We start from the raw sequence: 16,845 nt of genomic DNA on the forward strand, positions 1-16,845 counted from the left end.
GACACCAATATCTCATACATCAAAGGAAACAGAAAGTCCTGGGATACAAGCTTAGGCAGCATATAACACAATAGTAAAATCAGGTACATAATCCGATACAATCAAGTCATCCAGACGGGTCTCATTATCAGGTTGGGGAAAGCTAAAGTTAAAAAGTTAACTATCTATGCAGGGCACCAGAGAGGCAGTAAGCCTGTTAACTGTGCAAACAGCAGTCACAAGAACAAGCACAGGACCCAGCAAATGGGTAGACAAAGTGATAAAAAGCAGAAACAGAAAATAAACACAATGTCTTCTCAGACCACATAGGTATCACCTTATCGTCTAGCAAAGTTGCTTTTAGATATCCTTTGATCTCAGTTGAACTTTCCCCGATCTCGACTGCCTCCAACGAGAAATTGTGTCCGGGCTCAAGCTCACCATATGGCGAGGCCCAATTCCGAGGGGCCTCACATGGGAGCGATCCCCACAGTGTTTAATGATGAAATTCTGGTGATTTTCTAGGTAAACTTTAGGTAAAATTTCTAATATTCTCTGAATATTCTTGCTTTTAAGACTATAGTATTACTCTTATTATATTTTTTCAACATTATAAAATCTCTTTGTTCTTCATAATCTATAATGGCAAAAATATGGGGGCAAGATTTGTTCAGAGTCTTCTTGGCATTATTGTAGCTTCAAGGATAAGGATGTTTCTTTCTTTTGAGTGTAGGAAGGGTGCTTCTGGAATGAAAGTTTTATGCCTTCTGTGGAAGGTTGGATAGATTTTATGACCTGCTTCAAGGGAGAAGAGGCAAGGGGAAGATGAGAGTGACTTTGCTACTTCTGGTGTTTACTCATGCCAAGTTGCCATATTTTGGAGTAGTGTGTCCTGTACCCCATCATGGTTGTATCATAAACCTGCATCAAAGGAAACAAAACAATATAACAGTATGTCCTTCAGGTACCAAAGGAAAAATAGGGATTTATTATGGCTTTCATCAAAAACGTGTACATTTTTAGGTGAATGAATAGGATTGATTCTGAAAAATTAGCATTTAAAAATCTGAAATTGAAAACCAGAAAGGAGAGAATCTTTGCTTACGTATACTCTTTTGCAATGCATTTAAAAAGTAGTATGCCGTTTTTTAAGCAAAGCAAGATGGTAAGGACAGTGACTTGGGATTTTTTTCATTAAATTTCAGTATATCTCTCTCTTGTTTTTCTTTGGTGAAGTTCAAGAAAGCACTACCACGGCCCATGAGAGAGGCCTAACCCACTATCTAAGGACTTGTATTATTTTACTGTGTTGAATATGTAACAAAAGCAATAGGCTTATCACTACGTGAAGAGTATGTGACAAATAGCTCTATTCGGGTATGGGGGTAGGGGTGGGGGGAAAGACACTTGGCTATCTTCCCCCGTTATACCCAATATAATTGATGTTTAATGACGAAATTCTGGTTCATAGGTAAACTTTCTTTGGGTCCAGAGAATATTCTTGTTTTTAAGACTATAGTATTACTCTTATAATATGCATTCAACATTTTGAAATCAGTTCTTCATAAAGTGTGGTGTTCTTCATAAAATTGTTTTATATTTTGTGATGGTGCCAGAATGTAAGAAAAATTGATCACACTATAGCTATTTTCAGCATGAAGGAGTGGATGCATAGAGATAGGAGCTTGGAAAATTCAAAACTTACTTATTTTTTATTTAATAATTGGAAATCTATGAGAATAGAAAGTATCAGGAAAAATAGGAGCAGATGATTCGATGAATTTATTGTAAAACAGTTAAATTCTCAAGGGGTCGACTGAGTCAAGAGCAGTGAAAATATGTAAGGGTTGGTTCTTGAATTCTTATTTTAGATAGGTAATACACTACAAAGAGCAATTTGAGGCAATTATGGGAAAAATGTTATGAAAGAAAAATGCTTATGTAATATTTATTTTCAAGGATAGTAAACAGTGTTATTTACATTTCATTAGTTTAGGAAATCCAAAGCATTTCGAGGCTGGCATGGCATATTTTAATGTAGATTGACATTTCTTGAGATAGAAAGCATATGTTAGAATTAGTAAGTCTTAAATAATTTCTATTAGCACATTTGATTATCATGAACAAATTTTCTGAAAAATATATTGCTGCTTATTGTGGATATTTTTCAACTCTAATAATTAAAAAATTAAGTTGTGTCTAATTATTGAAGTAACTGTCCTGAAAAGACATACTGTATTTTACATTTGTTTAAAAGGAATCACCTATACCAATTTATATATGTAATGAGTGTCACATATTTGTATTTAGGACAGGAAATAAGTGTTTTGAACTTATATATAGAATAAGTATGTCAGATGAGGCTGGTTCTCAATAGCTAATAAAAAACTAAGTCCTAGTAGGAGTCATTTCATCTTTCTAATCCTTAGTTTTCTTATTTTAAAATAAAATTGTAGGTTAATAGTATTACTGAAGTTTTTTTCATTTCTAAAATTACATGACATTTGAATTAGTGAGCTACATTAAAAGTTTTTAGCACAAATAATTCTGTGATTGCTATAGTCATGTTAATTCAGAGTACAGGCTTATTTCTGGCATCTGTGGTATGGTAGTGGCCATAGTGAGGATATGATGATTAAAGTATAATCCTTCAAAGGATCTGTGTCATCTCATATTAATAGGGAAATTTGTAAAAATTACCATTATACAAGGGAGCATATGATAAATGCCACATGAAGAGAAGATGCTATGCACAATGCTGTGGTGATTTCTTTTCATCGCCACAGCATTGTGCATATTCTGTGGGAGGGACCGCTGCAGTAGAATGACACAAAGTGATAGTTAAAAGAAGTCTCTTTGAGGAAATTTTTGAGTCATTTTCTGGGAGCCCTGCACAAATCGAGAGCAGAATATATGTTAGTACATAAGATAATGTCTGTGTTATCACTTTGTAGACTCTGAAGTGGCACAAAAAGGTAAGCCAAAATATTAATGATCTGATTCTGATACTAGGCATGTGGCTAGTTCCCCATTCTACCATTTGATGGTTGTGTCTTTGAGTCTCTGCTTCTTCATGTATAAAATGGAAATAATAACATCTACCATATAGAGCTGTTTGCTCATTTACTTATTTATTCACTTAATAAACATTCATTATGTGTCTACTCTGTGATAAATTACTTTTTGTAGACATTGGGGGATATAGTGGTGAAGGCTGCAGTTGAGGTTCCTGCTTCATGGAGCTTACAAGGAGGAGACAGACATTCAGGCAAACAAATGGTAAAATAGTAGGGAATATCAGTGATATGATGAGTGGGTGGATGTTTTAGATTGGAAAGTGAAGGAAGACCTGTCTGAGTAGTGACATTTAAATGTCTGAGAACTGGGCTGGGCGCGGTAGCTCATGCCTGCAATCCCAGCACTTTGGGAGGCCAAGGTGGATGGATCATGAGGTCTGGAGTTTAAGACCAGCCTGGCCAAGATGGTGAAACCCTGTCTCTACTAAAAATACAAAAATTAGCTGGGCATGGTGGCAGATGCCTGTAATCCCACTACTCGGGAGGCTGAGACAGAGAATTGCTTGAGTCTGGGAGGCAGAGGTTGCAGTGAGTCAAGATCGCACCACTGCACTCCAGGCTAGGCGACAGAGTGAGATTTTGTCTCAAATAAATAAATAAATAAATGTCTGAGAACTGAATGACAAGAAGGAGCTCACCATAGTGATGCAGGATTTTTCTTGGTCACTTTGCCAGTTGGAGACCTCTGGCTAGCAGTGCCCCTGCCCAGGCCTTGTTGGGCCTGGGTTCACCACAGGAGATGCTCCATTCACTTGGCCTGCCAGTTTGTGCCTGGCCTGCAGTCGGTCATGGATCCCATGGCCACTGTGACTCTGTGTTCGGCCCCTGGTTGTAGTGGGGGTGTGAGCGAGCATGTGTGGGGTCTGGCCAATTGTTCCAAGTGCTGACACAGAAGCAGGCTTTGTATGGTGCTTGTGGCTGGACTAGGCATGTCTCAAGCCACTCCGGTGGTGGTCTCTGACGTTCAGACAAGGGGAATTTTGTGGTACCTAGGTAGTGATGCCTGTGACTCTGAAGCCCCTGAGGGGGTGTTACAGCATGCTAATCAGCCCCTTGCCCCACTTTGGCCTGTGGCTGCAGGCCTGGCTCAGCCCTACTGTTGCTTTCTGTTGTGTGAGTCGGTTGCCCTCTGCCAGCAGAGGGCAGAGGGCCACAGTGTTACAGCCTTCTGAGTACCCACTTTTGGTGGGTCCCGAATTCTTGTCCCATGTCCAAGAAGAATAGGATCACACTGAGAATTGAAGAGTGAGGAAGGTGGAGAAGAATTTAATTGAGCATCAAAACAGATCTCAGCAGAGAGGGGACACAGGGTGGCCCCCACTCGATGTCAGGTAGTCTCTCTCCCATTGTGGCTAGGTCCGGGCTTTTATGGGCTCAGAATGGTGAGTGGTTTGTGAGTATGCAAAAAGGTTAAAACAAAGGCACCACACTCAAAGTTGGGCATGACAGTGTAAAAAGTCAATTAGGGAAGCATAGCTATATGTGAAATAGGTGAAGGCTGGGGATCAGTCAGTGGAAAGTGTGCCAAATGGGAAGACAGATTCTCAGGCCAGTTTGTGGATTTGACTTGTAACTTGGCTTTCAGGCTTTAAACCGTCTTTTGACTTGAAGGTGGGGTTTCACTGGGGACCTGCCCCGTCTGCCTAGGATTTGTCTGCCTTTTGCCACTGTCAATATGAAGAACCAGGGAAGATTCCTTTCAAAGGAATAGCTAACATAAAAGTTCTAAGATAATCGACAAGCTTGGATTGTTGTTAGGATTGAATTCTTGCTATACTTATTATTATTACCATAGTAATTATTTTTGGAGAATTTCCAGAGTAGCGCTAGACTCGGACACAGAAGCCACGTTTTCTGCTTCATTATTCCTGAACATTACTTGCATATTGTACTATAGGTTAGACTCACTCATGCCTTATAGTGTTACATCAACTGCACAAAAGGATAACAAGAAATAACACTTCTGTAGCACTTCTTGTGTGTTGAGCATTTTTCTAAGTACTTTACTTGCTTTTTGTATCTGGCTTGGAATAGAATTTGGATTCAGAAAAGAGAGAGGTCTCAAGAAACAAGAGAGGAGGGAAAGTTAGAATGAATTGAGAGGAGCCATAATGGTAAAAAGACACGAAGTGGTACTTCACCTGAAGAGTTAAGAGGGAGGAGAAACTTTTCTGTTGATAAATCTGTTCTCCAAATGCCAACTCCCTGTTTTTGATTTTCAGACAAGAGACAGTTTGGAGGAAAGAGGCTTGCCTATAAGGAAAGGATAGGCTTCAGGCCAGGACAGGAGGTTAGCTGTTCTCAGAAGTTTCTGTGACTTGACTTTCAGTACAGGGAAGAGAGCTACTTTTTTGATCTGTGCTAAATGTAGGTTTGGTATTAAAATATCAAATGTTTTCTTGCCCTCTCCTCCAGATTTCTTCTTTGCTTTTGGGTGCCTTGACATTCCTTTAAGTTGGAGACAAAACTTTTAATCAGCTATTAGAGTTAAAAAGCATAAAAGGAAAATTCTCATTTGAAAATGCATGTTGGTTTAAACCTATTTAAATCAAAGTATGATCAGTCAATAAATAACCAAAAGTAACTGAATAATAAGAATAACTGTTCTAATTGCAGAAAGATGAAAATTAACAAGGTTGTGGAGTACTTATAAAGTGGGGAAATAATCTGTGGAGGGCAATTTTTTTTTTTTTAATTTAGCACTTCTGATTAGCATGGGTGTTCTTTACTGTCACCTCTGCAGGGGTAAATAGAAGCTGTTTGGAAGTGTATTTTTTTCAAGTGATTTTATGTATCTGCCGCTTAGTGAGAATATTTGATTCTGTTATGTGTTTTACGTAGACATTCTTGTTGAAAATAACAGGTCTTCTAGCCAACAGTACTCAATTGAGCTTTGTATCAGAATAACTTGTGACCCTTAAAAAAAAAAAATCTGGCTGGGCGCGGTGGGTCAAGCCTGTAATCCCAGCACTTTGGGAGGCTGAGGCGGGTGGATCATGAGGTCAAGAGATCAAAACCATCCTGGTCAACACGGTGAAACCCCGTCTCTACTAAAAATACAAAAAATTAGCTGGGCATGGTGGCGCGTGCCTGTAATCCCAGCTACTCAGGAGGCTGAGGCAGGAGAATTGCCTGAACCCAGGAGGCGGAGGTTGCGGTGAGCCGAGATCGTGCCATTGCACTCCAGCCTGGGTAACAAGAGCAAAAAAACTCCGTCTCAAACAAACAAACAAAAAAATCCAGATTCCTAAATCCTGCCCCAACGATTAGGCATTAGTGTTTAAAATATAAAAAGCCTCAGATCTGGTTTCCTCATTTATAACTGGTGTTGAGACTTGTCACTTTAGAGAATTTATAGAGATATCAGCATATTGTACTTTGTATTTAATATTTGATCATGGCATGCCATATTGAAAAGGTTTTAGAGTTTATTTGCATAACTGTGATTAATCTTTGTAACGTGATTTAGTCAACGTACATTTATTGAGCTCCTATCATGTATTTACATGTTGCTAAGCTGTAATGAATGCTAATATGAACCAGGCAATTTTCTTTACAAATACAGATTGATCGTTTAGTTATCTAAAATATGTCAATATTGGGAACAAATAGTGTTTTTTTATTAAAAATACACTGTATTTGAAACTCAGTTTCTAGGTGCAGTATTTAGATTCTGCATGAGATCAAAGTAGTTCAGATTCTGCTTGTATAGGAAACTAAGTGCAGATGAAATATTTTACCACTCTTGTACAATTTTGTACTACAACAGCAGAGTTGAGTTGTTTATATAAAACATTTGTCAACTTCTGAGAAAGACAGTTATATTGTTTGTAAATAAGAACAGTTTTATTTCCAATCTGTATACTTTTTCTTGCTGTAATGCACTGGACAGACTTCCATGGGATGTTGAATTAGAGTGGTGACAGTGGACATTCTTCCTTCTTTCTCCATCTTGGGGAAATCATTCAGCCTTTCACCTTTAAACATAGTGTTACTTGTAGGTTTTTCTTAGATACTCTACATCAGGTTGAGGAAGCTTCCTTGTATTATTACTAGTTTACTGAACATTTTTAACATGAATGAATGCTGATTTTTCTCAAATGCCCTTTATTTTGATATGACAATAATTGATATGAACATATGGTCTTTCTTCTTTGGTCTATTAATATAGTGGATATTGCTGACTGATTTTTCCAATGTTCAACCAGCTTTGCATTCTCCAACTAAACCCTATTGGTTGTGACATATTATTTTATATGTGTGTATGTATAAAATTTGTAATTTGGTTTATATATATTTGATTTGAAATGTATTTGAATATATATTTATTTGAAATTGTTTTATGTATACATATATAACTGGATTTGATTTGCTAATATATATATAATTTATAATTTGATTAGCAATTAAATCCATATATATATTTATATATGTAACCCACATATATATTTTTCATACATATAAGTAATATATCTGTAACAAAAAATCTAACAAATATATCTGTGACTACCTATCAGGGATGTGTATAATACAGGAAGGCATATTGGTATGGGTGTGGTTCCCCAACCGTATATACTTGTAAAAATTCTTTGAGCTGTATACTTTGGTTTTGTGTAAGGTAGTCAGTTCTAAGAGTGTAGCATCACTTGCTTATCTGTCTGTCCTAGAACCTGTGGTGGCTCAGATTTTTCTGATGAAGAGAAATTAAGTTCTTCCAAAATAATTAGTAGGTTTCACTGTATTAGTTAAAAATAATACTGTAGGAACATAAATTTAGTATATCCTGTGAAGGACAATGCATCTTAAAAGTTTTCTGAACCTCATGTGACGTGCCATTCTTCATTGCAGCTCTTTTGAATGAACTGTTTAAATACTCTTTCATTGTTTCCTTCAAACTTCTAGTACTTAAATATATTGTTATATCTTTCTCAGTCTGAGGGAAAAGGCCATACCAATGCTGGAGATGCAATATATGAGGTGGTGAGTCTACAGCGAGAGTCTGACAAGGAGGAACCAGCCACTCCTACTAGTGGAGGGGGTCCAATGTCACCCCAGGATGATGAAGCAGAAGAGGGTAAGAAGTTGGACTTACTCAATTTCTTTTGTTTATATAACTGCCTTACTTATAATCTTCAGAGGAGGTGTGTGTGTTGCGGGGAGAAGTGATGGTTATTCCTAACCTGTTACCTTTAGACTGGAGTCTGCTTGATGCAGAAGAGCATTTGGTTCATTTGGTTCCTAAGTTGCATCGTTCCTAGTGCCACTTATGTAACTATTTAAATTTGACAGCATAACTTTGCTGTTTTTGTTTTTTACTTTATTTCAACTATTTATTATTTATTTTTTATTTTTTGAGACAGTCTCCTTCTGTCTCCCAGGCTGGAGTGCAGTTGTATGATCTCAGCTCACTGCAACCTCTGTCTCCCAGGTTCAAACAATTCTCCTGCCTCAGCCTCCCCAGTAGTTGAACGCAGGTGTGTGCCACCTTGCCTGGCTCATTTTTTTGTATTTTTAGTGGAGACAGGGTTTTGCCATGTTGGCCAGGCTTGACTCGAACTCTTGACCTCAAGTAATCCGCCTGCCTTGGCCTCCCAAAGTGCTGGGATTACAGGCGTGAGCCACTGCGTCCGGCCTCAACTAGTTTTGAAGTGTCTAATGAGAAGTTTCAAATGATCTCAAGTGATTTTAGAATTTTCATGTTTGTTATGTTGTGTCTGATTTCTCATTTGACATTATTCAGTTCTGACTTGTTTTTGTTGTTGCTGTACCCCTTACCACTACTTTTTTGGAAATAGGGGGGTATGTGGGCTATTTACTACATGGTTGCTGCTGAGAGGTAATTGACCTCACAAAAGGCACGTATCATTTGGCTCTGTGCTCAATATTCTTTTTATTGGAACTAGAGCTAAATGACCGATGTTTACTTTAAATCGTTGTATTATGTGCTTCTGTGGTAGGGTTTACTAATAGTAAATTTCTTAATTTTTATTATCTTTGAAAAAAGCACCTTAGAATACCCAGTCTTTCTTCTGTATGAAACTATTTTTTCTTTGATTGCCATAAACATAATAGTTATTTTTAGCTAATATTTATTTAGTGCTTACTATATGCTAAGAACATTTCAAGTATTTCAAATATGTTAACTGATTTAAGTCTTACAATCCTATGAATACTCTTATTAACTTGGTTTTAAGGATGAGAAACTGAGACATAGAGCATAATCACTTGCTAAGCTCACTCAGTTCAAAGTAAGAAAGCTGAGATCTGAGTCCAGACTATCTGACTTTAAGATTTGTACTTGTAACTGTGACATTATTCTGTCTAGTTAGCCAGTTAACTGAAACATAAAAAAAACTCACTTTTTGGTCGTCGGCAAAGCCTGAGTCCTGTCCTCTCACTCTCCTTCCCGGGCAGCATGAGCTTCACCATTCGCTCCACCTTCTCCACCCAGGCACCCAGCTGTGGCGCTCGGCCAGTCAGCAGCGTGGCTAGTGTCTATGCAGGCACAGGGGTGGGGCTCTGGTTCCTGCATCTCCGTGTCCTGCTCCATCAGCTTCTGGGGTGGCATGGGGTCCAGAGGCTTGGCCACGGGGATGGGCAGGGGTCTGGCAGGAATGAGACCATGCAAAGCCTGAACAACCGCCTGGCCTCCTGCTGGACAGAATGAGGAGACCGGGAACTGGAGGCTGGAGAGCAAAATCTGGGAGCACCTGGAGAAGAAGGCACCCCAGGTCAGAGACTGGAGCCATTACTTCAAGACCATCGAAGACCTGAGGGCTCAGATCTTCGCAAATACCGTGGGCGATGCTTGCATTGTCCTGCAGATTGACAATGCCTGTCTTGCTGCTGATAACTTTAGAGTCAAGTATGAGACAGAGCTGGCCATGCGCCACCCTGTAGAGAGCAACATCCATGGGCTCCGCAAGGTCATTGATGACACCAGTGTCACTTGGCTGCAGCTGGAGACAGAGGTCTAGGCTCTCAAGGAGGAGCTGCTCTTCATGAAGAAGAACCACAAAGAGGAAGTAAAAGGCCTACAAGCCCAGATTGCCAGCTCTGGGTGGACTGTGGAGGTAGGTGTCCCCAAATCTCAGGACCTTACCAAGATCATGGCAGACATCTGGGCCCAATATGCCAGCTGGCTCAGAAAAGCTGAGAGGAGTTGGACAAGTACTGGTCTTAGCAGGTTGAGGAGAGCTCCATAGTGGTCAACACGCAGTCCGCCAAAGTTGGAGCTGCTGAGATGACATTCATGGAGCCTTGAGACATACAGTCCAGTTCTTGGAGACGGACCTGGACTTCATGAGAAATCTGAAGATCAGCTTGGAGAACAGCCTGAGGGAGGTGGAGGCCTGCTACACCCTGTAGATGGAGCAGCTCAGATGGGATCCTGCTGCACCTGGAGTCACAGCTGGCATAGACCCGGGCAGAGGGACAGCGCCAGGTTCAGTAGAGGCCCTGTTGAACATCAAGGTCAAGCTGGAGGCTGAGATTGCCACCTACCGCTGCCTGCTGGAAGATGGCGAGGCCTTCAGTCTTGGTAATGCCCTGGACAGCTTCAACTCCATGCAAAGCATCCAAAAGACCACCCCCCGCCGGAGAGTGGATGGCAAAGTGGTGTCTGAGACCCATGACACCGAAGTTCTGAGATATTAAGCCAATGGAAGCAGGGGACCCTTTGGGGAGCAGGAGGCCAATATAAAGTTCAGAGGTCAAAAAAAATTTTAAAAACCCTCATTTTTAAAACTAAGGTAAAATTCACATAACATGCAATTAACCATTTAAACGTGTACAATTCAGTGACATTTTAGCACATTCACAATTTTGGTCCACCATCCCTCTATCTAGTTTTTAAACATTTTCATTATCCAAGAGAAAACATTATACCCATTAGACAGTCACTCCCTGCTCTTCCCTTTCCCTACCGCCTGGCGGCCACTAATCTGTATTTCTATGGCTTTACCTATTTTACATAACTCATAAATGGAATCATACAAAATGTGACTTTTTGTGTCTCGCTTCTTTCACTTAGCATAATGTTATTTGAGCATGTTTTTTCATCTGCATTGATACATGATGTAGCAGTTGTCAGTATTTCATTCATTTTTATGACTGAATAATAGTTGTTTAGATAAATCACATTTTGTTTATCTGTTCATCTTTCAGTGGACACTGGTTGATTCCATATCTTGGCTATTGTGAATGATGCTGCAGTACACATGGGAGTCCAGTTGTCTCTTTGACGTACTGATTTCATTTCCTTTGGAGATATATGCATTAGTAGGATTGCTAGATTATATGGTAGTTCTATTTTTAATTTTTTGTGGAACCACCATACTGTTTTCCACAATGGCTGTACCAATTTGTATTTCTACTAAGAGTGTGCAAGGGTTCTCTTTTCTCCACATTCTTGGGAACACTTATTTTTGCTTTTTGATAATAGCCATTTTAACAGGTGTGAGATGATGTCTCACTGTGGTTTTGATTTCTGTTTCCCTTATGATTAGTGATGTTTAGTACCTTTACGTATACCTGTTAGTCATTTGCATATCTTCTTTTGAGAAATGTCTATTTAGGTCCTCTGTTCTTTTAGAAATTGGATGTGGTTTTTTTTTTTTTTTTTTTTGCTATTTAGTTGTGTGAATTTCACATATATATGTGTATATGTGTATGTATGTATAGATATACATATATGTATGTCTATATATGTTTATCTGTACATATATACAAACATATACATATATGCATATCTGTTATGAGACCTCTGATTTGCAAATATTTTCTTCCATTCTGTAGGTTGTCTTTTCATACTGCTGATTGTTTCCTTTGTTTTGCAGATGTTTTTTAGTTTGATGTAATCCCATTTATCTAATTTTGCTTTTGTTTTTTATGCTTTTGGGGTCATATCCAAAAAATCATTGCCCAGACCAGTGTCATGAATTTGTTCTCCTTTGTTTTCTTCTAGTAATTTAAGGCTTCAATCCATTTTTAGTTTATTTTGATGTATGATACTGTGAGGTAAAAGTCTAATCTCTAATTTCATTCTTCTGCCTGTTGTGGATATCCAGTTTTTCCAAAATCATTTATTTGAAGAGACTGTTCTTTCCCCATTGTATGTTCTTGGGACCTTTGTTGAATGTCAGTTGGCTCTAAATATGTGGAATTATTTCTGTTATCTCTATCCCATTGGTCTATATGTCTGTTTTTATGCTGATTTCGTGCTCTTTTGGTTACTTTAGCTTTGCAGTAGATTTTGAAGTCAAATAGTATAATACTTCCAGCTTTGTTCTTTTTACTTAAGATTGCTTCACCTATTTGGGATACTTTGTGGCTCTGTATGAATTTTAGGATTTTTTTTTCTATTACTGTGCAGAATGTCATTGGAATTTTGTTAGGGATTGCATTGTTTTTTTTGGGGGGGTTTTTTTGGGTTATTTTGGTGCCGTGACTCGGATACAAACGGGATTGCATTGTAATCTGTAGATTGCCTTGGGTAATATGGACATTTTAAATATATTCTTCTAATCCATGTATACAGTTTATCACTCCATTTATTTGTATCTTTTTCAATTTCTGTCATCAATTTTTTATAGTTTTCAGTGGAGAGATCTTTTACCCTGTTGGTTAAATTTATTTCTGAGTATTTAATTATCTTCGTAGCTATTGTAAATGGGATTTTTAAAATTATTTTTCAGATAGTTTGCTGTTATTTTGTAGGAATGCTACTGATTTTTGTATCTTGTAACTTTACTGAATTTATGTATTAATTCTAACAGTTTTTTGGTGGAGTCTTTAGGTTTTCCTATAGATAAGATCAGGTCATCTGCAAACCAGGACAATTTTATTTCTTCTTCTCCAATTTGTATGCCTTTTCTTTCTCTTGTCTAATTGCTATGGCCAGGACTTAGTACTATTTTGAATAGAAGTGGCAAGAGTAGGCATTCTTGTCTTGTTCTGAATCTTACAGGAAAAGCTTTTAATCTTTTCCCATCGAATATAATGTTAGCTATGGGTTTGTCATATATGGCCTTATTTTATTGAGGTATATCCTTTCTATACTTAATGTATTGAGAGTTTTTCATATGAAATAATGTTGAATTGTGTCACTTGCTTTTTCTGTATCAGTTGAAATGATCATATGATTTTTGTCCTTCATTCTGTTTATGTGATGCATTGCATTTACAGATTTGCATACGTTGACTCACTCTTCCGTCTCTGGGATGAATCCTACTTGATCATGATGAATAATCTTTTTAATGTGCTGTTGAGTTTGGTTTTCTAGTGGTCTTTTGAGATTTCTTTGCATCTGGGTTCATCAGACATACTGGCATGTAGTTTTTTTTTTTTTTTTTTTTGTAGTATCCTTGCCTGTGTCTGGATTTGGTATTAGTGTAATGCTGGCCTCATAAAATGAGATTGGAATTACTCTGTTCTCTTGAATTTTTTGGAAGAGTTTGAAAATAGTTGGTATTAAATTCATCTTTCAATCTTTGGTAGAATTCAGCAATGGAGCCGTCAGGTCCTGGGCTTTCTTTTCTTGTTGGGAGACTGTTTATTATTAATTCAGTGTTATTATTAATGGTTTATTCAGATTTTCTATTTTTTCATAAATCAATCTTGGTAGGTTGTATGTGTCAAGGAATTATCCATGTCTTCTAGGTTGTTTAATTGTTAGAATATAATAGTCTATAACAGTATTTTATGATTCTTTATATTTCTGTTGTATCAGTTGAAATGTCTCCTTGGTGTTCAGGAGGATGTTGTTTAATTTCCATATATTTTTGAATTTTCCAAAGTTTTTCCTGTATGATTTTTAGTTTTATACTATTGTGGTTGAAAAAGATACTTGATATGATTTCAGTCTTCTTATATTTGTTAAGACTTCTTTTGTGGCCTAACATGATCTGTTCTAGAGAATGTTTCATATACAGTTGAGGAGAATGTATATTGTACAGTTGTTAGATGGAAGGTCTCATATGTTATTTAGTCTAGGGTGTAGGTCTGATGTTCCTTTATTGATACTCTGTCTGGATGATCTGTCCATTGCTGCAAGTGGGTTATTGAAATCTCTTACTATTTTTGTATTGCAGAATCTCTCTTCAGATCTATTAATATCTGCTTTATACATAGGTACTCTGATGATGAGTGCATATATTGACAATTATTATAGTCTCTTGCTGCATTGACCTGTTTATTATTATATAATCACCTTCTTTGTCTCCTTACAATGTTTTTTTAATTTTTAATTTTTGTGGACACGTAGTAGATATATATATTTATGGGGTACAAGAGGTGATTTGGTAAAGGCATGCAATGTGAAATAAGCACATCATGGAAAATGGAAAATGGAGTATTTATTCTCTCAAGCATTTATCCTTTGAGTTACAATCCAATTATACTTTTTAAGTTATTTTAAATTGTACACAAGTTATTATTGACTATAGTCATCTTGTTGTGCTATCAAATACTAGGTCTTGGGCGGGCGCAGTGGCTCACGCCTGTAATCCCAGCACTTTGGGAGGCTGAGGCGGGTGGATCACAAGGTCAAGAGATTGAGACCATCCTGGTCAACATGGTGAAACCCCGTCTCTACTAAAAATACAAAAAATTAGCTAGGCACGGTGGCATGTGCCTGTAATCCCAGCTACTCAGGAGGCTGAGGCAGGAGAATTGCCTGAACCCAGGAGGCGGAGGTTGCGGTGAGCCGAGATTGCGCCATTGCACTCCAGCCTGGGTGACAAGAGCGAAATTCCGTCTCAAAAAAAGAAAAAAATAAAAAATAAAAAATACTAGGTCTTACTCATTCTTTCAATTTTTTTGTACCTATTAACCATCTCCACCCTCCTTTCCAACCCATCACTACTATTCCCAGCCTCTGGTAATCATCTGTATGAGTCTGTTCTCACACTGCTGTAAAGGTACTACCCAAGATTGGGTAATTTATAAACAAAGGAGGTTTAATTGACTCACAGTTTCACATGGCTAGGGAGGCCTCAGAAACTTACAGTGATGGCAGAAGGGGAAGGAGGTACCTTCTTCACAAGGCGGCAGGAGAGAGAATGAGTGAGAGAGAGAAGGGGGAAGAGTGCCTTATAAAACCATCAGATCTTGTCAGAACTGACTCTATCATGAGAACAGCTTGGGGGAAACTGCCCCCATGATCCAGTCACCTCCCACCAGGTCTGTCTCTCAACAACGGGGGATTTTACAATTCAAGATCAGATTTGAGTAAGGGATGCAAAACCTAACCATATCACCGTCATTCTACTCTGTGTCCATGATTTCAATTGTTTTGATTTTTAGATTCCACAAATGAGTGAGAACATACAATGTTTGTCTTTCTGTGCCTGGCTTATTTCACTTAACATAATGATCTCCAGTTTCATCGATGTTGTTGCAAATGACTGTATCTTTCTTTAATTTTCATTTTCATTTTTTTGATACAGAGTTTCACTCTTGTTGCCCAGAATGGAATGCAGGGCGTGATCTCGGCTCACTGCGGCCTCCGCCTCCTGGGTTCAAGAGATTCTCCTGCCTCAGCCTTCTGAGTAGCTGGGATTACAGGTGCCTACCACCACACCTGGCTAATTTTTTGTATTTTTAGTAGAGACGGGTTTCACTGTGTTGGCCAGGCTAGTCTTGAACTCCTGACCTCAGGTGATCTGCCTGCCTCGGCCTCCCAAAGTGCTGGGATTATAGGTGTGAGCCATTGCACTTGGCCAACAAATCGCTGGATCTTATTCCTTTTTATGGTTGAATAGTCCTCCATTGCATATACGTATCACATTTTTTTATCCATTCATCTGTTGGTGAACATTTAAATTATTTCCAAATCTTAGCTATTGTAAACAGAGCTGCAACAAACACAGGAGTACACATATCTCTTTGCCATACTGATTTCCTTTCTTGTGGGTATGTACCCAGCAGTGGGATTGCCGGATCATATTGTAGCTTAATTTTCAGTTTTTTGAGGAGCCTCCAAACTGTTCTTCATAGTGGTTGTACTAATTTACATTTCTACCAACAGTGTACAAGGATTCTTTTATCTCTACATCACTAGCATTTGTTATTGCTTTGCTTTTGGATGTAAGCTATTTACATCCAAATGTAAATAATGATGTAAATGAGATGGTATCTCATTGTAGTTTTGATTTGCGTTTCCCTGATGATCAACGATATTGAGCACCTTTTCATATGCCTGTTTGCCATTTGTATGTCCTTTTTTTTTTGTTTTTGAGAAATGTCTATTCAAATCTTTTGCCCAAGTTTTAATCATATTATTGGATTTTTTCCTATAGAGTTGTTTGAGCTCCTTATATATTCTGGCTATTAATCCCTTGTCAGATGGGTAGTCTATAAATATTTTCTCTGATTCTGTGAGTTGTCTCTTTACTTAGCTAATTGTATCCTTTGTTGTGCAGAAGCTTTTTAACTTGATATGATCTCATTTGTCCATGTTTGCTTTGTTGCCTGTGTTTGTGGGGTATTACTCAATAAATTTTTGTCCAGACCAGTTTCCTGGAGATTTTTCCCAGTGTTTTCTTGTAGTAGTTGTGCAGTTTGAGGTCTTAAACTTGAGTCTTTAATTCGTTTTGATTTGATTTTTTTATATGGTGAGAGGTGACTAGTTTTTCCCTTCTGCATATGAATATTCAGTTTTCCCCAGCACCTTTTACTATCCTTTCTCCAATGTATGTTCTTGGCACCTTTGTCAAAAAAGAGTTCACTGTAGACACATGGATTTATTTTTTGGTTCTCTCTTCAGTTCCATTGGTCTATGTGTCTGTTT

General features: G+C 38.1%; 1 protein-coding gene across 6 annotated transcripts in view; it reads left to right on the forward strand.

Annotated features, from left to right (window-relative positions):
* The window catches only part of RABGAP1L (RAB GTPase activating protein 1 like), a 726,923-nt gene that overhangs the window by 125,099 nt on the left and 584,979 nt on the right, over positions 1–16,845 (forward strand). For all 6 annotated transcript variants that reach the window (XM_064370670.1, XM_064370668.1, XM_064370669.1 and 3 more), the window contains one exon: positions 7,989–8,130. In XM_064370670.1, the coding sequence (XP_064226740.1) occupies positions 7,989–8,130 (142 nt within the window). The remainder of the gene's footprint in view (positions 1–7,988; positions 8,131–16,845) is intronic.

The sequence above is a fragment of the Aotus nancymaae genome, unplaced genomic scaffold (genome assembly GCF_030222135.1).
Source record: "Aotus nancymaae isolate 86718 unplaced genomic scaffold, 86718_ANA_hifiasm-v0.15.2.pri h1tg000108l, whole genome shotgun sequence".
Lineage (NCBI taxonomy): Eukaryota > Metazoa > Chordata > Mammalia > Primates > Aotidae > Aotus > Aotus nancymaae.